At 38.9% G+C, this 22,576-nt stretch overlaps 1 protein-coding gene across 4 annotated transcripts in view; it reads left to right on the top strand.

Moving 5' to 3' along the window:
* Rock2 (Rho associated coiled-coil containing protein kinase 2) overlaps positions 1 to 22,576 on the top strand; it is a 173,794-nt gene that overhangs the window by 115,032 nt on the left and 36,186 nt on the right. For all 4 annotated transcript variants that reach the window (XM_004642329.2, XM_023702389.1, XM_023702388.1 and 1 more), the window contains exon 4: positions 7,898 to 8,035. In XM_004642329.2, coding sequence (XP_004642386.1) covers positions 7,898 to 8,035 — 138 coding nt within the window. The remainder of the gene's footprint in view (positions 1 to 7,897; positions 8,036 to 22,576) is intronic.

Here is a 22,576-nt window from a genome sequence, read left to right as displayed (position 1 = left end):
TGCAGAGACCACTAGCTTCAAACCATGAGAGATTTTGCTGTCCTGCTCCTCCTCACTCTGCACCTTTTTTTTTTTTTTTTTTTTTTTTTGTAATGGGGGATTGAACTCAGGCCCTTGTGCTTGCCAGGGAAGCGCTTATTCCACTGAGCCATCTCCCTGGCCCCTCATATAATTTTTTTTTTAAATGAAAAATATTTTAACATTCCACTAATCTGATGACCTGATCCAAGAGTTTGTGGTATGTTTGTTTTGGCTTTATTTCTTGGCTCTGCTACCTTAGGCAGGGAGCTTTTAGAAGATGAATAAGGTCATAAAGGAAAAGTTCAGGTCCTTCCTTCCATAACCTTTGAAGTTGATCTGTGTGTAATGGTTAGTGTGATCACTTTGTAGGGAAAGTTCCACATTTGTTACATCTTATGATTATGGTTTTCTAATTATTTGAAGGAGGATTCATGAAGTCAGTGCAAGTTTGTCTTTCCCTCTGAAATGCTTTTTCTGGTCAAGTTAAAAATGTATTCCCTCTTAAGGGCCATTTAGTTTCTGCAGATAAAATACACACTATAAAAGTGAATAGTGGTATGTTGCCAGGATATCATAGTAGCACATGGCATGTTAGCTGCAGAGGCGGGGGGTACTTATGGTTGAATTCTGCCTGGACGCCAGCTAGTGTGACTTCTGACACATTTCCCAATTTCCTTGCCCCTCAGTTCTTATGTGTTAAATGAAGCTAACAGTGGCTTTCATATCTCATAGGATATCTGTAACAATACATAAAAAGTGTATGGAACAGCCCCTGGGTCCTAGTGTTGTTCAGTAAGTGTTAACAGTTAGTTGGCAGGTACATGCTACTTCATTTAGGTATCTACCCATGGTTTAATCAGAGTCTCTTATGTTTGGAAGCTGTGCTAGTGCCTAGAGGTACATAGCCTAGCCATTGTCTTTCTGAAGATTATGGTCCTGTGGAGAAGAGGAAGATGACTGCTTCAGATGAGGATGAACACTGTACAGGAGCACAGAGTGAGTGCTTTGTGAGGGCTGGAGAAACTGAGGAAGTGACCTAGGGTTGAGCCCTGGAATGAGCTGGCCCCATGACAGGCAGGATTGATGAGGAGTTACAGTCCAGTAGGACAGCAAGGGAGTGAATGAGAGGATAGAAACTGCCAAGCCATAAATCAGTTTCAGGCACGGGCTTTCTTGTCTGAAAAGGAGTTCCTCACTGATGGGAGAGTACCGTGATTCACAGCTATGCTTTATAGCCCAATTCTTTTTTTAAAATTTAATTTTATGTATTATTTTTACTTTTTATTTTATTTTTTATTTATGTATTTGGTATAGGGTCTCACCACACAGCTAGGACTCATAGTGATTGTCTTAGTTACTCTTCTCTTGTTGCTGGGACAAATACCTGACACCCAAATTGAAGGAAGGAAAGGTTTATTTAGCTCACAGTTACTGGAGGTTTTAGCCCATATTCAGCTGGATCCAAGGCAGAACAGCACATAGCAGAAAGCAACCTTTCATGGTGGTGGCAAAGAGCAAGAGTTCAAAAAGAGAGGTAGCACCAGCTCAGGCAGCTAGCTAGCTTCTCTTCCCACCTTACATTGTAATGCAAATTACCTGCCCCAGGACAAGTGCAGCATCCACACTCAACAATAATCAATCACAAACTCCAGAAGCTGCCCCAAAACTGCATGAGGCTTTGGGGGGACAACTATACACAAACCATAACACAGTGATCCTCCTGTGTTCAGCCTCCCCAGCACTGGGATTACAGGCATGTACCACCACACCTGAACTCATTCGCTGGTTCATTGCGCCCCAGGGGCAGGGCAGGGGATCAGACCCTGGTCCCTGTGTTTGCCAAAGCAGGCACTTTGTCCCCTGAGCTGTCTCACCAGTGCTTATAGCCCATTTCTTAAAATAGTTTTTGTCATGTTCTGGGCCAAGCATAAGTAATGATATATAAATTAATTGATTGTGATATTACATAGACTAATTTCTCTAATGAAGTTAGGAGATATTGAAATTTTGCTTCGCTTTAGAATAAGAGAAGGTATGGACTATAAATATGTAAGAGAGGCCACACTCTAGCAACTTCTTTTTAGCAGTTGCTTGTATTTGATTTAACAAAGTGATTGGCACAATCATTTGCTTTGAGATAATCTGCTAATTCAACACAAGTCAGTTAAAAATTTACTCTCTGCAGTGGTAGGTTAGGGTCATTCAACCCCCTACTCCATGTTTTCATATTACCTTCTAGTGCATATTTTTAACATTCCATAAAGTTCATAACACCATAAATCAAGGGAGTTGTTATTCCAGCCTACCAACTTGATACAGAAGCTACAGTTCTTGTTATCACTCAGTTGGCATTTGGCATGTAGCTTTCTTTTCATGTAAAGCCAGTGTTTCTAATTTCAAAATATTAGTGCTTCTAATTTGAAAGTATTTTAAAATGAGAAATGATAGAACCCTTCTACTTTTCTCTCTTTCTTTTTCCTTTTTTTTTTTTTTCTCCGAATGCCTTCAAGGCATGACTGATTGGCTTGAGTTGTGGGGATCGAACCACAGCAACCTGAGCCTGACGGCTTTGTTAAAGCAGCCACTTAAAGAACTGAGCTAAGGGGCAGGCCCCCTCTTTTTCCTTTTTGGGATAGGACTTCACTCTGCAGATCAGGCTGGCATTGAACTCACTTTGTATCCCAGACTGGCCTCAAACATATAGCAATCCTCAGCCCCCTGAATGCTGGGGTTACAGGTGTGTGCCACTATACCCCTGACAATTTCCTTTTTGCCTGTAATAATTGATCTCATGGACCTTGTGGATATATGACAGAAACTCAGTTTTGTTATTTTCTTTGAAGAGTTAATTTTTATTTCAGTGAGCCCCTCAGTTACATGCTGGCTGCCCTTAACTTCTGCAGGCTTCATTTTACACATTGTAAAAGTAGCTGTATGGAACAAGCAAGTTGATTCTTGCCTGAGTTAGTGCTCTGGTAAACCTGGCTCTGTACATAATTCTTTCTTCTAAGTTGCATCAGCCAGATGCTCAGGAAAGTAGCAGTGCATATTTGGCTTTGTTGATTGCTGAATGTCCTCTCTCTCTCTCTCTTTTTTTTTTTTTTTTTTTTTTTCATGGAACCAGGGATTGAACTCAGGCCCTTGCGCTTGCCCGGGAAGTGCTTATTCCACTGAGCCATCTCCCCAGCCCCTGACTGCCCTTCTCATGCTGCTTGACTTAATTGTTTCTGTTTTGTTCTCAACCTCATGGCAGTCATTTGCTACTGAACTGAGCACCTTCTCAACAGAGCCCAGCCTTTACCTGAGTGCTTCCATGCAGCTTCCGGGAGGTCCCCACTCTGTGCCTCTTCATCTTCTATCTCTCAGGGCCACTGTGCTCTCCTGAGGTGTTACTGGTTGTTCACTGGTTTCAATTTCAGGCAGGGTTTCTGGGCACCTGAGTTTCTGAGTTTCTCTTTCCTTGAGAGAATGGTCATTTTAAAATTTATTGTTTATGTATATATATATATTTTTTTAGTTATAAGGATTGAAACCAGAACCTCATTCCTGCTAATCAGGCATCTTACTGACCTATATCTGGTGTGCATGCGTGCGTGCATATGTGTGTGTTGCTAGGGAATAAATGGGCTGGCATATCCTAGGCAAGAACTCTACCACTGAGCTGAGAGTTCCCACCTTGGGTTATAACTTTCTGTCACTCTTTCAAATCCTGGAAGCAGTTGCTTCGCATGTTTTGATGTTTGTTCACAATGGGAGAGCTTGCTAATGCTGAGTCCTCCCTCAGAGCCAAAAGTGCATGATAATTAATGATAAATCCTTGTATTTGCTGCATCCTACCAGGATGTATCTGTGCTCTCTGTTGTGAATTTGTATGAGTCCACTCAAATAAAAGTTCTTCTCTGGGTTTTGTTATGGGAAAAACTTTCTCTCTTAAATTAGGACAACATTTTATGATTTTTCTAAAATTCTATTATATTTTATATAGCATTGATTTGTAAATGTGATTTTTTTCAGTATTCCTTTGGTTTATGTTATTTTCATCAATTTGAGTACTGTGTTCTAGAGATGTAGCATTTGACAAGACGTAGCCAAAACTATAACCTTTTGAAGCTTTCTTAAAATTGGAAAGTTATACTTTGGCCAACCATCAAGTTTAAAAATGATTTTTCTAGATCTTATTAATTCCAAATTCAAATATTTAATGAGTGTATTTTATAGCTAATGCTGGCACTGAACTTGGTACTGTGGATCTAGTGTAGAATAAAATAAGCATGAACGATCCCTACTCTTGCTGAGTGTACATTCTGTTGCCCCCCCAACCTCCTTTTTTATACCAGGGATTGAATTCAGGACCTTGCACTTGCCAGGCAGGTACTTGTGCTGCTGAGCTATGTTCCTGGTCCCTGAGTGTACATTCTGGTATTGAAGACCAGCAATAAATACAAAGAAACAACATTTAAAAATTATAAATTATAGTATATACTAGGAGAAATAACCAGAAAACTGAGATAGAGCCCAGTGCGATGCTGTTGGGGGATCAGAAAAAGCCTCCTTAAGACATTTCATATTTCAGCTGAATGATAGGGAATAGTGGATAAGGAACAGATTTGGCGAATAACCTAGGTGCTTGCAAGCACAAAGTACAACACTGTATTTCCATCCATATGTACCTTCCGGCACTAGGAAGCAATGAATATCCTAGTTTCCATATTTCTCTAAGTACCACAGAACATTGGTACAAAGTGATATGTGTTTCTCACAATGAGTTCTTAATAGGAATACATGTGTGAAGGTCCAAGTGCTGCATTTTGCTGAGTGCTATAAATGGAACTTACCCAGAAGAGTTCAGGCTGTACATCCTTGCACACACAAACTACACCACTATTCTTTCACTTCCATCAATTCCTTGGGGAGAAGAGAGTTCGGACTCTAATGGGTTTCTGAGGCTTTCCTCAGTACTGTAAGCCTGAGGAAAGGCTTAGTGTAATAAAGGAACTGAAAGGAGTGTGTGTCTGAAACATGCAAAGAGATGAAAATGGCAGAATTTCAGCTGGTATAATAGATGTAGGCTAGATCATTTGGGACCTGTGGACTGGCCAACAGCTCGGTTTCCTCTTAACTTCCTTCTTCCAACCCTAAGCTAAGTAAGGTAACCACAGACTGGCCAGAACTCCTGAATGAAAGAGCATAAACTGGATGGAATGTCAGGCTGGCAGATGTCATCTGGCTTTGTTTTTGGAAATTGTCCTGTGAGCTTATATGTGTAGAAATAGCATGGATTCTTCATGCAGACTGCCTTTGAAACTGATTCTGTATGGTCCTGAGGCAGGTTTATTTCACTGTACCTCATATTTCCTGTTTGTAGTCGGGCAATAATATCTCATTGGAACTTATGAAGATGAAGATAATATGTGCATCAAAATATGTAGTCTTTGGCATGATCTACTGAATGCACATGCTTTCAGAAAAGAATTATTGAAAGGATATTTTGTCCCATTCAAGCCAGCTGTTCACCTCCTAGGTATTTTTCCAAAAGAACTGAAATCATCACACCACAGCGATGTATGTACCCTAATGTTTATAGTAATGCAGTTTGTCATAGCTAAATCTTGGAAACAACCTAAATGCCCATCAACTGAGGAATGGATAATAAAGAGTGGTATTTTTACACAGTGGAATATTATTCAGCTATAAAAAAGATAAATTGGAGGCTTTTGTAGATAAATGGATGCAACTAGAGACTATATTGTTATGTGAAATAAATCAATTCCACATGTGCAAACATCATATTTATCTCTAATGTGAGAACCTGGAAGAGAAAAGAAAATCTGAAAGGTACAGTAGATACTATGAAAGGGAAAAAAATTGTTCAGTGGGAAGGAAAAACTGGGATGAAGAAAAGGACAAAAGAAGGGAAAAATATATATTTGGGTATATATGCAGGATAGTTTGGATAATAGTACTGCCAGTTTCTGCTAGTCTTTTAAAATGAGCAGTTAATGCTTAAATTTTTTTCTTTTCATTCCTGTTTTTTCTTTTGAATTTTACAACTTTTTTGTTATTGTTTTGTTTTTTCTTTAAACTAATCTTGCACATTTATATCTTGTAACCTGAACAACTACTTTGAAGATAACATCATGCAGTGCAGTAGCCATTGTTGAATTCCTATTACTTTGTTTAGTGAAATTTTGTATCATTTCTAATGATTTTTTTCTATCACTATTTTATATTCTTAAAAGGAGAAAAAACAGCTAAGTTCTGTTAGCACCAGGTCTTATCGCATCATTAGAATCCTGCCACAGTGGCACAGTGGACTACCTTGGTAAATAAAATAGGTTTTAGTCTTCACTCAAAAAAAAGAAAAGAAAGAAAGAAAGAGGGGAGGGGAGGGGAAGAGAGGAAGAGTATTATGTGTCAGGCTTTGTACTAGGCATGGAGACTAAATAGTAAACAAAACACAAATATTAGCTTGCTTTGGGTTAAATCCTAGTGCCAAGATAGGTGACAGTAAGTGAAAAGATGTAAATGGTTACTGCACACAGTGGCACAAAAGTGAGGGCTGAGGCACTGAGGGCATGTGCAGCCATAGAGAGCAGCGGTGGCTACAGGCTAAGGGGAGGCCTGCCTCAGAAGATGGGGCAGTAATGCAGTTCACAGTCTCGGGATTTGGCGGCAGCTTGAAGGTGGAAATGACGTGATGTGCTACCAACAGGTCTTTTTAGCTTAAGTAACTAAAAGGATAAAATTGCTATTTATGAAAAGGGGGATGATTTTAAACAGAGTAAATTCAAAAGTAAAGATGACTGCTGTGCTGGCTGAGACAGCAAATGAGACTGGGTGTGGTGGCGTGGGCCTGTAATCCCAGTGCTTGGAAGGCAGAAAAATAGGAAGGATCACTACGAGTCTGATCTGTGTAGTGAGACTGTAGACCTTGTACTAAATACATAAAACAAAAACAAAGGTAAAGACGGGGAACTTAAATGATAGATATCTAAATATCGTGCTAGATACCTAGGTATAATTGTTAGCAGTTGTTACTTATTATTGAATGCATATTAACTGTACCACATAATATAAACACTGGTTCTGTGGTAGATAGTTAACAGTGCAGAGAATTAAAAGAGTTGTCAAAAGTAGTGTTCTTGCTCTTAGGACATTTATAGTCTAATGGGGAATATAGCAATTGACCAAACAACCATAATGTTGGTAGTTTTTTCTTTTAAGGAATAATAGCCTTTTTAAGTTAAGCTACCTAGAAAAAAATAAAGATAACTTAATAAAATTATAGATATCCCTTGAGCTCTAAATCTCTTAGGCTTTCATGTTCAGATAAAAATATATATGCATCGATGCTTCAAACTAAATGATTTTCTCCAAGAAACATATCTTGGAAGTTTTCCAGTTATTCATAGCTTGTCCTTTTTTTTTTGTTTGTTTAAGTTGGAATAGGGTCTCACTCTGTAGCCCAGGCTGTCCTTGAAAATCTAGGCCATCTTCCTGCCTCAGCACCTCAGGTTCTGGGACTACAGGTAGCACCACTACAGCCAGCTTAATGTATTGTTCTTAAAATTAGTTAAGTAACAGGAGGGAATGACATTTCATGATTTAGCTTCATTTAACTGAAATAGGATTTGTTACATATTAAACCTAGTATTGAAAGCTATTATATATTGCATGAAAGATTTACACTGTTAGTTTTCTCCTTTGTTTCTTTTACATATGTAATAATATACATTTACTTCTTATTAGGTTCAGTAGTTAAAGATCATTTTGTTTTGCACCTGAGGTCTTAACAGTACTATTGTGATATGATGCTGTGGTCTGATCACTTATTCTCATAAATTTTAAGAATTTTTGTGTTTTCACAAATTCACAGGTCCGTCATAAGTCATCACAGAATGTGTATGCTATGAAGCTGCTTAGTAAGTTTGAAATGATCAAAAGATCAGATGCTGCATTTTTCTGGGAAGAAAGAGACATTATGGCCTTTGCCAATAGTCCCTGGGTGGTTGAGGTAAGCATACTAAACTTGAAACTTTATTTCCTTTTTTTATGAGTTCTCATTCATAAGACTTTGTCAAAAATCCTATGCCTCGGTCACTCAGTAATAATGCAGTTGTTAATAAGATGTGATTCAGCATACTGGTTTACTGTTGCTACTACGCCTGCATAGACATAAGATGGAATAATTGCTTAAATTGGCATATGGAAACAAGTATTGTTGCAGGTTTTGCTTTTTCAGTTTCCTTATGTACAAAATTGGCTTAGGGCCAGCCAAATAGCTCAGCGATTGAAGTACCTGCAAGCAGACACAGGGATGGGGGCTTGATCCCTGGGCCTGCAGTGCTGGCCGGCCCCACCCCCGGGGCGCACTGAGATGGCAGTTGAGACTGGGTATGGTGGCATGTGCCTGTAATCCCAGCTCTTGGGAGACTGTAAATAGGCAGATCACTACAAGTCCGATCTAGTAGTGAGACCCTGAATACCCTGTAGACCCTTCCCTAAAATAAAAAAAAAAATTGGCTTAATCATCAGAATTCCATTATCCTCTGCTTTTTACTGTGATTTACATCATTGGAAAATAGTAAATTAACTGAATTATTTGGAAGGACAGTACATGTTAATGTTAGTCAAAGGATGTGTGTCAGTCTTAAAGAGAAAACCTAAGGATAGCCACTTTGGAAATTCTCCTATAGTCCTGTGTATATTACCAATGACAGTGGTGGGAACTGATGGCACATGTTGCCACAGAGGCTTTTGGCATCGTTGAACGCTCTTAAAAGTGTCACCATCACTGACCTATGAAAACACTTCTGCTCTTGCTGCTTCTTTGAATGGATTAAGGAATTTGTGATTCTGGGGGCTGGGGATTTAGTTCAGTGGTAGAACACTTGCCTAGCAAGCTGGAAATCCTGGGTTTGGCCCTCAGCACCAAAACCAAAAAATAAACCTCTACTTCTCTGGAGATTTATAGTATTAGAATTGTTTAAAAGTACCAATTTAGATGGCTATGTCATCTGAAGATTGATTCATAATCCCCCCTCCCATCCTTTGTTGATTGTAGCTAATGACTAGAAATTTTTGTGGCAAATTATGTACCATGATACTTAACTTGATTAAAGAAGAGTGGTAGGGTCAAGGATGTAGCTCAGCAGCACAGTGCTTGCCTGGCAAGCATGAGATAATGAGTTCAGTTGCCAGTACCAATAAAAGAGGGGAAAAAAAGTGAAAATAAAGAATTTTTCCACTTTTTGTTACATTACTTTCATAATAGGTTTCATTGCCATTTCCAATTAACCATTTTGTTTACTGGAATCTTTTAGTCTTTAAATTCTGTTAAGTAGACCCTTATAGAGTATTAATAGATAAAGATAGGATCTCTTCAATTTTGAAATAATCTGAAGAAGTAGATCAGTGGTGAAAACATAGTATATTTGGAAAAAAAATACTCAGGATCCACAATCACACAAAAATTAGTATCTTTCCCATATACCAATAATGTAGTAAAAGAAATCAGGAGAATGATTCTATTCATAAGAGATTGGGAGAAAGATACATACAAATTTGCCTAAGCAACCATGTGAAAGGCCTCTATACTGAAGATTAAAGAATGCTGCAGATATTGAAGATGACTTTAGGAAGTGGGAAGCCTCCCTTGTTCATGGATTGTTAAAATGTCCATATTTCCAAAAGTGAACTACAGATTTAATGTAGTACCTATTAAATTACTAATACCATTCATGGAACTAGGACAAAATATGCTGTTTCATGTGGGATCAGAAAGGACTGAAATAGCCAAAATAGTCCTGAGCAGTGCTGGAGGCTTCATAATAGCCTGCACTATAAAGCCACAGTGACAGTACAACTTGGTACACCACCAACAGGAGAACCAGTAAAGTAGAACAGAAGACCCAGAAACAAGCCAGGCACCTATAGCTGGCCGAGTGTTGACAGAGGTCCACAAGACCCATGCTAGAAAAAAAGCTGCTTTAGCAAATGGTGCTGGGAAGACTGGATATCCACTTGTGGAAGATTGCTCCCTGTACTAAAATCAAATCAAGATGAATCACACCATCATGACATATGTCTAGATGTCAGAGTCTCATGTACTCATAGGTGAGTCTCTTCAGAGGTAGCTCGATCTAGGATGTGTGATGTGGTGGGGGTGATTTAAGGGTGTGTGCTTACTAAAATAGTCCACTGATTGGCTTGACATAGTTCTAGGTGTGAATGCCACCACCTGGGGGACAAGTAGCCTGGAACGGATAAAAGGGTGAGAGGAGGCTGCTGCTTCTCTGCTACTTTGCTGCCTTCTGCCCACCATGAACTGCTTCTCTGCCATGCCTGTTCTCCAGGCCACCCTGCCTTGGAGCCAGCTGATGATGGACTGAAATCTCTGCCAACTGTGAGCCAAATAAACCTTTTCTCCTTTCACTCTTGAGTGTCGGGTATTCTCTCTCAACAATGAGAAAGGAAACTAAGACACAGCACTAGGTACCAGACCAGAAGCTTTCATACTGCTGGAAGATAACAGAAGGAAAATATTTGAAACCACAGGCCCAGGCAGAAACTTTCTGATAGACTCCAATAGCACAGTAATTTTTATTTATTTATTTTTCATTTGTGTATTTGATACAGCTCAGACTCATAGTGATTCTCCTGTTTTCGGCCTCCCCAGCACTGGGATTGCAGGCATGTGCTACCACACCTGGACTCAGTTGCCGGCTCAACATGCCCTGCGAGTGGTGCTGGCACAGCATGCATGACTGGGGATCAAACTTGGGACCCAGAATTTGCCTAAGCAGGCACTTTGTCTGCTGAGCTATCTTGCCAGCCCAGCACAGTAAATTAAGAATCAGAAAATGTGATACTTCAGATTGAAAAGATTCTGTACAACGAAGGAAACAAAACAGTTAACAGAGTGAAGCATCAGGCAACATTCCCGAATGAGAGAAAATCTTTCTATCTATCCTTCTAATAGAGGATTGATATCCTACAGTATATAAAGAACTAAAAAAATGTAACACTTCCCCCCAAAAAACGTATAGCCCAGTCAATAAATAAATGGACAAATAAACAGAGTTCTCAAAAGAAGTACAAATGCCCAAGAATAGATGGGGGGAAGAAAAGTTCATCTGTCTTAGTCACTTTCTTATTTCTGGGACAAAATACCAGACACCCATAAGTTAAAGGAAGAAACATTTATTTTGACTCACAGTTTGTAGAGTTTTCAGTTTGTAGTCAACTGCCTCTAAGATGGGCACATGGCAGAGGAGAAACAGTCCATGGTACAGTAGGTGGGACGTAGCGCAGCAGTCCAGAAATTAGGTAGGATGTGTACATCTCCCCTTTTGGGCCATGGCACAGGTGTCACCTTTTCCCGCCAGGCTTCACCTCCCACCATCACACCCAGCTCTAGTGTGTAATCTAACATTGCATGTCATGATCCAGCCACCTTCCCGAAACCCACCTATGAGCACATGACATCTTTAGCTATTAAGGAAATGCGTATAGTGAGCCCTTCCTGGTCCTCCCAGAAATTTTATATTTGTAATTTCACAAAAAGTTACTGCAATTCTAGTAATTAATTCTAGCTTACTGCTTTCCAGTGCTACCTATGATGAGAATAAAGACACCAAGACATATTTGTAGTTATGGGGAGTCAGGGGGTCCTGAGTTCAGCCATGATGAGACAGGTATGCAGAACGAAAGCCTTGACCCAAGGTGGAATTTGGGTTTTATTCATTCATGAAGAAACAAGTGGCTTGAGGATGAGTGAGTATGATAATGAAGAGAAGTAGGTGAGCGCTGTGAGCTGGGCTAGGTAGGAGGCCCCAGATCACCTCTGCAATGTGCAGAGAAAGATATGCAGAAATAGTAATCTGCAAGACACAATTGAGATAGTATCTAGAATTCCCACCTTGATTAACACTGTATGCTGTTATCTGCATTCTGAGCAATTGCATCAAGGACAGCAATGTATAATACAAAACCCATGGTTGAATACCTCTCATCTTGGTCTTCTAAATGTGCACCATTTCTAATGTATTATCAATTATTATATTCTCTTGAAAATAAATTTTTAAAAAAGACAAAGAAAATTAATGTTTTTGAAAGCAAGTGTTTTTTTTTTGAAAGCAAGTGTTAATATTCAATTATTTGTCCAATCTTGCATAACTGTGTCTGCTAATCTGAGCAACAGATTTGACGATAAAAACAGATAATATAACAACCACTGTTAATTAGCCATTCCTATTTTGAAAATCTGTAACATATGTATTGTTGCATGTTACCCTGTTTCTTTTTCTTTTCTATTTGTTTTTGCTTCTGTTTTTATTCTTCAAAATAAGATTAAATTAGAAAAGAGAGAGAGAGTGTATCTAATGTCAGTGCTTCAGCTCTAATATGTAACCTTTCAAGCCCCAGAATGTCATAGCCTGCATCCCAACAGCAACATCTTGTCCCGGCTCATACAAGGGAACAGCAGGTTGGAGTCAGGGAAACACACCTGCCATTTTCAAAGACTACCATCAGCACCTCAGCTGGACCAGCATGCATTGCTTAAGCCCAGTTGAAGGGGTAAGGAAGAGTCCTAGCGAGCTCTGAACATGTCAATACATGGAAATAGTCAGGCTCAGCCAAAATGGAGACAGTTGTTCCTCTTTCAAGGAGAGTTGCTCAGGTGGTCATCCGTAAGTGCAGATTATAACTACATTACTGTTCTGTCTCATCCCAGTTAGTATGGCTGTCATCACAAATATTAAAACAGTCTACCATGGCTTTCCTAACAGTAGCCTATCCTGCTTCCTCCAGGGCATACTTTTATTCTGCTTTTTCCTCTTTTACTCGGCTCAAACTTGCTCTGCAGAGCCATTTTCTCCCTCACTCTTCATTGTTATTTTTTAAATAAAGTTTGTGACTGCTTTTGCTCCTTTTATTCAATTCTTTGAGATGACGAAAGCCTGGAATGTTAACTCTAGAAGGAGAGGTGAGCACCCCCACATACACACACTCAAAAAAGAATATAGAAATGGAGCATGCTGGAGAGGTTGACCGTTTAACACTGCTGGTGTGAAGTTAAGCCAGTATGGAGATTCTTCAAAAAATTAAAAATAAATATACTATGTCAGGGGGCCAGGGAGATAGCTCAGTAGATTAAGCGCAAGGGCTTGAGTTCAATCTCCGGATCCACCAAAAAAAAAAAAAAAAAAAAAAAGATATACTATGTGATAGAGTTGCGCTTTGCCTCAGGTGATTTGTTGTTTTTGTTGTTGTATGTGTGTTTTTGTTTTTGAAATAAGGTCTTGCCATGTAGTTTGGACCAGCCTTGAACTCACTATGTAGGCCAGGCTGGCCTTGAACTTGTGGGGATACTCCTGTCTCAGCCTTCCAAGTGCTGGGATTACAGGTGTGCACCACCTCACTTGGCTTGCCTCAGTGTATAAGAGTATTATTTTTCATATGAAATTGGTATATATGTTAACATATTCCTCTTAGAGATCTACCTTGAAGTTATTTTAATAGGTCCCAGGTATGCCTAGTAATCAATTTGAGTAGATTATTTATGTTCCCAAGTCTCGGCTCTTGTTAAATAGTGAGTACTCAGTATTTAATTGTGCAACTACCTCCATAATTCATTGTTACTATATTATTGTTGGAGATATCCATTTTCAATTTTCTTTTTATTTTATAAAAAAGAAAGTTTCATAACAATGTAAGAATAAGTTAATGCACTGTGCATTATGTATCATTATCTTCAAAATGTGGTTGCTCAGAATACAAAACAGCAACAGAAAATTCTGCTTATCAACAAATAAAAAACAGCTGTTAGCACTAAACTTTTTCATTGAGTTAAGAGAAACTAGTATAAATGAGATTAGTCAGCATATATAATAAAATATTTTGGAAACAACAGAATAAATAATTTGGGGAATCATCTGAACCTCTCCCCACTTTGAATTCATCTGTCTTTGAATTTGTTCCCTATATTAATTTTTTTTTTTTTTTTTGCGGAACCGGGAATTGAACTCAGGCCCTTGCACTTGCCAGGGAAGTGCTTACTCCACTGAGCCATCTCCACAGCCCATTAATTTTTCTTTCTTTTATTTTTTTTTGGCGGAACTGGGGATTGAACTCAGGCCCTTGTGCTTGCCAGGGAAGCACTTATTCCACTGAGCCATCTCCCCGGCCCCACCATTAATTTTCATATAAAATAAATTTGCAATAGTTAAGCTTGTATCTCATTTGTTTCACTTATACACTCAAGTTGTATATATTTACCTATGATTTCCTCGTTTATCTTTCCTTATAATAGATAATAGGTTAATATTAACACTTAGTTATCACTGACTGACCAAGTCCATAATTTCCCAAATGAGTGTATAGCTAAGGCTTAAGTAAAAGAGACAAGTAGTATGATTTTAGGGCCCCAGCGAGCAAAACCCTTGGGGCTGGTGAGATGGCTCAGTGGTCTAAAGCACCTACTTAGAACAAGCTAAGCTAAAGCAAAGCACAGGGACCGCGGTTCAATCCCCCAGCACCACATACCAGCCAACCCCGCCCCCTGGTGGGCTGAGCTGGCTACACACACACACACACACACACACACACACACACACACACACATATAAATAAAATTTAAAAAAAGATCAAAACCTTTTAACAGAATGCAAGATTCTCTAGGGGCTGAGATGAAGAACCTCTCTGGGCAGCCTGTATTTGTTTAGTTATCAAACAAAGGAGGAGGATACTGAGGAAAGCTTGAGAATCTGAGCAGGACTTTGGGAGTCAGTTCAAAGACTTTTCCAAGTAATACATTATGTTAATATAGGAGAACTATTTCCAGAAAGACCTTCACAGAAGGAGTGAGATGCCTGAAGCTACAATCTTTATCTAGTTGAGGTTGGAGCCAGGTGTTCTCAGCTGTGGCCTTCTCTTATTCTTTGAGGTGCCCAGGCATCACAAGCCACCAGGGACTCAGGAGATTCACTTACTATGAGTCTACCGCCCATCTCCAGACAAAGGGCCTGGGACCGACTCACAAGTAAACATTGAAAGCCAATTGGTTACTTTTAAATCCTGCTCACAGCTGTTTCATAGTTGTTTCCATCAAACAGAATAGTACTCTATTGTGTATAAATAAATGTTTTCCTTATATAGGCATCTATTGACATATACACTAGTTCCAAGGTGTAGCTATTATGAATTGTCCTGCATCAAACATAGATATGCAATATATCCCTATAATCCGATAATTTTAATTCTTGGGAAGATAGCTAGAAGAGGGATAGCTGAGTGAAATGGAATTTCTAGTTTTAGTTTTTTGAAGAATCTCCACACTGATATCCATAGTGATTGTACCAGTTTACATTCCTGCCAACTATGAGAGCCCTCACAGCCTCTCCAGCATGTATTATATTACATTTTTTTGATGATTGCCTTTTTTTTTTAAGGTAAGATGGTACCTCAAAGTAGCTTAAGTTGCATTTCTCTAATGGCCAACAATGCTGAACATTTTTTTGTATATTTGTTGGTCATTTGTACTTCTGAGAAGTGCCTATTCATTTTAGTTGCCCATATTTTGATTGGTTGTCTAAAGAAAAGACAGCCTCTGTAATAAATGGTGCTTGGAAAATTTGATATCCACATGCAGAAGATTGAGTCTAGATCCATATCGCCCACCATGTACTAACCTAAAAATGGATCAAAAGATCTAAATATTAAAACGAATACTTAATCTGTTAGAAGATAAAATAGGTACAACGCTTGAAGACAGGCATAAGCAAGGATTTGCTGTGCCCCCGTAGCTCAAGAAATAATCCTGAGAGTTAACAAATGGGATGCTTCTACACAGCAGAGGAAACAACCAACAGAGTAAAGAGACAGCCTAGTGAATAGGAAAAACTTTTACCAGCTATTCATCAAGAGAGGACTAGCATCTAGAAAATAGAACTTAAAAACATTGGATTCTTTAATTCTTATATAAGTTATACTTCAATACAAATTTTGGATTCCTCTGTATTTCTTGTTTTTTAATGTATTTAGTACAGAGTCCACAGGGTCTCACTACACAGATTGGAATCATAGTGATCCTCCTGTTTTCAGCCTCCCAAGCACTGGGATTATAAGTGCGCACCTCCATGCCCAGTCTTATCTGCATTTCTTAGATATATTAGTGTGATCTTGATAATAGATAAATATTAGCACATTTATTTGTTTGTTTGTTTTGTTGGGAGAAAGGATTTTATCTAAATCTTTTTTAATTTTATTTACGTGTGTGTGTGTGTGTGTGTGTGTGTGGCCAGCTCAGCCCACCAGGGGGCGGGCTGGCTGGCATGTGGTGCTGGGGGATTGAACCGCAGTCCCTGTGCTTTGCTAAGCTTGTTCTAAGTAGGTGCTTTAGACCACTGAGCCATCTCACCAGCCCCTCTAAATCTTTTTTAAACCAACTATATATTCAATTTGCTATTTTTCTTGTGTTGTTACTTTCATGGTAAACCTAACTTGTTTTTCTTCATAGTTTTGTTGCCCAAGTATATGCCTCTACACAAATTAGTTTAGTATGCCATTTAAAAATTTTAAGTTCAGTTGTCTAATGTCTGCCTGGCAAGTACAAGGACCTGGATTCAGTCCCCAGTATCACATGCTGTGCTGGCCCTGGAACCCTGGGTGCGCCATGCCAGCCACTGAAACAGGACCCAGTGGTGCATGCCTGTAATCCCACAGCTGGGCAGGTTGAGACAGGAGAATCACTATGAGTCTGAGCTGTGTAGTGAGACCCTGTACCAAATAAATAAATAAATAAGAATAAATAAAAAAATTAAGTTCAGATTTTTTTTTCCCAGGTATATCTTTTAAGTGTCTCTATATGGGGTGTTCTCTTCCACTTTCTTTTGTTCCCAGGTTGAGGAAACCTGGAGTTTATTGATCTTATCCTTGCAATACAGTTTAACATGCCTTGATGAAGTTTCAGTAGGAGGGGGTATGGGTTTTCTAAGCAGTGTTTTTCTTTAATCAGAAGCTGATGTCTGGTACCATTTGTTAGTGCTCAGGATCTTTCTTGGTCCAAATGGTGATATTTATAAATTGTGATACTCCAATTTAATTATTCCTCTTTAATTATAGTGGCTGGACTATTTCTATTTGTGTGTATGCTTTGTTTTGTTACCTTTTTTTTTAGACAAGGTTTCACCATGTAGTTCAGGCTGCCTTGAACTCCTTGTGAGCCCAGGCTGTTCTTGAACTTGGAACAGTCTTCCTGCCTCAGCCTCCCAAGTGCTGGGATTACAGGTGTGCACCACCATGCCCAGCCAACTGTAATATTTCTAAAAAAAAATCTATATACTAATTGATATCCAGTGCTGTGTTCACATAAGGGCAGGATAAATGCTTTATTTTTTCTCATACTTTATTTGCCAGCTTTCAGAATAGTTTTTTATTTTTTAAGGATTGTTAGTTTTGTTGGAGAAGGGTATCAGTTTTGTATGTTTAGTCCCTCAAACACTTTATTGCTGTTTATAATGTGACACCTTCAGTTAATGGGATTCTATTCAGATGACTGTGGTCTTTTGACTTGGCCTTGGGAGTGGTGATAGCTTGCTTGCTAGTTGATATAACAGGGTGTTCCAGACCTACTGTATTTGATTTCTGTGCTTGGAATGCAATTAACTGTGTCATATAAGTATGTGTTCCTTTTTTTTTTTTTTTTTTTTTTTAAGCTTGGGACCTTGCACTTGGCAGGCAGGCATTTATGCTGCTGAGCTGTATCTCCAGCCCAAGTGTTTCTTTAGAATACATTCTTAGCATTGGATTTTCTAGGTCACATAGTCTATACATTGACATTTTTATTGAGGTACCAAACTGCTTTATTTAAAAACTTTTACTGAACATGTTTCTAGTATCTCTAGTTGTGTAGTGTTTTGTTTTTATTAGTACATGTTTGCAGTGCATAATGAATACGTTCATTGTGGGGAGTAGTACAAACATATATCGCTTCTTAATAGCTGTTTTCTTTTGCAATTTTAGAAAATATTGAATATTGTTTTAGTTTGAATTTTTATTAGGTTCATGCTTGATAAGTAAAATATTAAATGGTACTTCTTGATTATTTATGAAATTCTACATATTTCATATCCTTAGTAGTAATTTATTCTTTTATATAGATTATCCAGTTTAGAATTTGTAATGGAACATTTAATTCTTTTTTTTTTTTTAATTTTATTTATTTATTTTTGTGTGTGTGTGTGTGGCCAGCTCAGCGCACCAGGGGGCGGGCTGGCTGGCATGTGGTGCTGGGGGACTGAACCGCGGTCCCTGTGCTTTAGCTAAGCTTGTTCTAAGTAGGTGCTTTAGACCACTGAGCCATCTCACCAGCCCCCTAATTCATTTGTTAATGCTAATAGATTCTGGATATTAATCCTTTGTTATATATATTGGAAATATACTCTTGAGTATTATTTACTGCTTATTGAAGTTTTAACATTTAGATAGGGTCAAATCTATACATTCTGTATTTTGATTCCTGGTAAGAAATATCTTCCCCAAGCTGAAGATTATAAGAATGTTCTCCTTTATTTCTGTTCTGTTTTTCCCAATAAGTAGCCCACTTCTCATTACCATACATAGAAAAGCTCATCTTTCCCCCATGAAATGAATTCACTAGCTTGCTGTCTTGGTTCCTTTTCTCTCCTTTCTGAAGCAGAGTACCTGTATTTAGCTCAGTTTGTGGAGGTTTTGGTCTGTAATACTATGGCTCCAAGGCACTGTGACATAGCATGGGGCAACAGTTCAGGGTGGCAAGAAGACAGCAAAAGCAGTGTGTATGTGGGGGGCTTTTTTCCATATATCTGTATCTATCATCTATATAAATATTTCTGTTTGTTTTCTTGAGACAGGTTCTTACTATTCAGTTCAGGCTGGCCTTGAGCTCAGTTTGTAGCCCAGGCTGGTCTCGTACATGCAAGAATTGTCCTACCTCATCTTCCTAGACTGTTGGGATTACAGGCATGTGCCACCATCCTCAGCTCTTTCCTTATGTTGTAAACAAGCTACATAATTTTTTTTTTAAGATAAGCTTTTATTGTACAGTTCAGACTGGCCTTGAACTCACTTTGTAGCCCAGGCTAGCCTTCAACTCACAGTGATCTTGCCTCAGCCTCTCGAGTGCTGGAATTAACAGGTGTGCACTACCATGCTCATTCAATATATAATTCTTAGCTTCAAGGATTTAGTCTCTTAGGTCTGGGGCCATAATTCAGTGATTGACACTTCTCTAGAATAAGTGAGGCCCTAGGCTTGATCCTGAGCACCACCTGGGGGAAGGAGGAAGAATATCTGTGTCTATGTCTGTCTAGATAGATGATAAAATCCAAACCTATCCCAGGTGAGAACAAAGCACATGTGTTGAATTCTATGTTTACTCAGCTTCAATAGCTACCAGAGCCAGTTTTGTTTCGATTACACCAGGAATCAGCAGACATTTTGTAAAGGGATAGATGGAAGTATTTTAGGATTTGCAGCCCTAAAAATTGAGGCAAAATTGATGTTATGTAAGTCTTTATAAAATGACATAAGGTTGTATCAGTTTATTGGACAAATTCAAGATGTACTGATAATGGGGAAAGGGACATAAAAGAATGGAGACATGTCCCCACTTCCCATGATGTGTGTGATCATTATGTACTGCAGACAGGGACTGGTCAAATAGCATGAAAGTACAAATTTTAAAAATACAGATATGAAGAGCAATGAAATTCTTTGCTGGAGTTGATAATGCTTTGCTTAACTGGGATTTACAATTACTGTTTGCTGCCATCAAAATTTGGGGCAGATGGTCCTGTGATACTGCTGATAAGAAAGAAGATTGTTAGTCTTTGTGGTTGAAAATGTCTCTTCATACACCTGGGTACCACCAAATGCTCATCACCACTTAACAGCATACAGTTTATATAATAGTAGCCTTTATTTATAAAGAGAGCCTTTAGATTTATTGGGGGGAGGGGAGAGCATATCGTAGAAGACAACTGCCTTTTCTCTTATCTGGCTACCTTTCTTTTTTTTTTGCAGAACCGGGGATTGAACTCAGGCCCTTGCGCTTGCCAGGGAAGCGCTTATTCCACTGAGCCATCTCCCCGGCTCCCTAGCTACCTTTCTTAATGTCTTACAAATGTATGAGCACGTTCATGTTGGATTTATTAGTAGTAATTAAAATCTACCATGTGTTCAGGTCTCTTAGTTTTTACCTAATGTCTTTTTCTGTTCCAGGGTATCTTACCATGTTACATTTTGTTATTGTGTCTTAGGCTTTCCTCAGCTGTGACAGTTTCTCATACTTTTATTGTTTTTGATGACTTTGACAGTTTTGAGGAGTACTTATCTGGTAGATTATAGGACGCTGAAGCTCCTCTGTGTTTTATTAGACTAGGTTCATTGCTTTTCTTTTCGAGAGAAAGCACATAAAGCACCACTTCAGTGATATATTAAGGATACCTGCTATATTTATAACTGTTGATACTAACCTTGAGCATGTGCTTTTGAGCACATATATGATGTAAAGAAGGCATTTGAAGCATTTTTTAAAATGTCTTTCTTGATCTTAGTTAGCTATTTAATAAGGTTGTTAAACTACAGTTTAAGCACTAGAGTTGAAAATTAAGTAGACATTCTTCAACTACAAAGGCTGAATGAGTTTTCTAATAGGAGTTTTTGTTTGCACTTATTTGATTTGGAAATTCTGCCTTACTGGATACTAGTGTGAACCCAGAAAATGTATCCACTGCAAATTTGTATAGGAGTGGAGATGAGACTTCTTGTTTGTAAGTTGTTTATAAAGCAGCTGACATCATCAAAGTGAGTGGCTATAAGTTTTACATATAAGCAATGTTTTGCCTTCTAATTTTAGGTGATAAGCATTATCAAGTTTATTGGAAAAGTTAATTTCCAAAGCTTTTCAGTGTTTGATAAAGTGGTTGAGAGTTCTTCCTCAGACAAATTTCAGTCTCAGCTCAGAGCTTGAATAATTACAATAAAGTTTATCTACTGCTGAGCCATTAAACTGCTGTGTGGTGAAGTGAGTCAGGTTATTCAACTCCTATTTCTAACAAAAATCAACAAAATTGATAACTGTGGTTAAGTTTATAGCATATAATACCTTTGACATTACTTGTTTTTTTCACATGAGAACTTTAAAGTATTTCCCATAGAGTGCCTGTTGATAAGTGTTAGGGTGAATAACCAAAGACCTTAAACATCTTATATTTTCATAAGCTTTGCAAATATTACAAATTAAACCCTTTTCTGCTCATTTTAATGCATGAGAAATGATAGTGCACAGTAATTTAGATTTGTCCTTCTTGAATGTAATTGAATACCTTTTGTTTGAATATATCTTCTATGAAAACCTCGTATGAGTCTCTTCATTTTCCCTTCCCTCTGAGATGTCTATCAGTTTCAAACAAACTGGCAATAGGAGTTCCAGTTGTTCAATTGGATATGAACCCTTCTCTGGTGTCTGTGCTGCAACTGTTCTCCCCGGAAGGACCTTTCTCCTAGGCAGGGAAGGGCCTTCTCACCACAGAGACCAGCAGTAGATGAGACCCTTCTCCTCCAGTTGGTGTAGGCTGCAGCTCTGGGACAGCACCAATGTGGTCGGCTGCTTCCCTGGCAGAGCAGAGTCAGGCAAGCTCTCACTGTGTCTCTAATGCTATGGTGGAAACCTACTCTTGTGAACCCTGAGCATGTGGGTTCAGGGTCTCACTACGCACATTTGAGAGGACATCTCCCGCAGAACCTGGCAGTCCTTCAGGACCCAATGACATTAATACAGATATATGCCTCGATATATTGTACAGGCACAGGCAGTAGAGGAAGGAATGTGCAGGACCCCGAGGAGCAGAGATACCTGCCCTGAGTGCCTAGTCTCCGTGGGGTCTCTGCAGTCTCCTCTGGTACCTGCTGACCCCATCCCCCTCAGCCTTACCTTTCAAAAGTACCTGCTCTCAGTAGTACCAGCAGTCTTATTTCTCTCGTGCTTCTTTTCCTTTTGTATTAGATGTCTCCCAATACATAATAAATCCACTCATTATTTCTTTTAATCTTTCAAAGTGTTCAAAGTAAGTTTCTTTACTCTCTTTCCTAGCAGTGTCATCCATTTTCCAGTTAGTGGTCATGTACTTAATTCTTGGGGTTCAGGATATCAACTTACTGCTTAATTAGTGCCATTTTTGTTAGCTTTTGTACGTGTTGACTTTACATATTTACAGTTGTCCTCAATTTGTGTTATGTAGCATTTCCTTGAGTATTTTGTTTTTTGAAATGCTTTGCTGTTTGCATCGCTTGTTTCTGGGGTGGAGAGGTCCTGTGCTAGATGCACAGATCCTTTCTGGTGAGTGGAGTTTCAGTCTTTTCTGAAGTTCTGGAGCAGCCTATTCCAATGCTCATACTCACGGTGCCAGTGACAGTGCCACTGACTGTTTAGGGAGGGAAGAGCAGAGTAGGTGCTGTATATTTGTGCCCATGGCACTGGGACCATGCTAGTAGCGAGTGAATGTGTACCTTT

This window comes from Octodon degus, unplaced genomic scaffold, assembly GCF_000260255.1.
Source record: "Octodon degus isolate 3935 unplaced genomic scaffold, OctDeg1.0 scaffold00151, whole genome shotgun sequence".
NCBI lineage: Eukaryota > Metazoa > Chordata > Mammalia > Rodentia > Octodontidae > Octodon > Octodon degus.
Note: the sequence above shows the minus strand (reverse complement) of the source record. Positions and strands in the feature narration are given on the sequence as shown.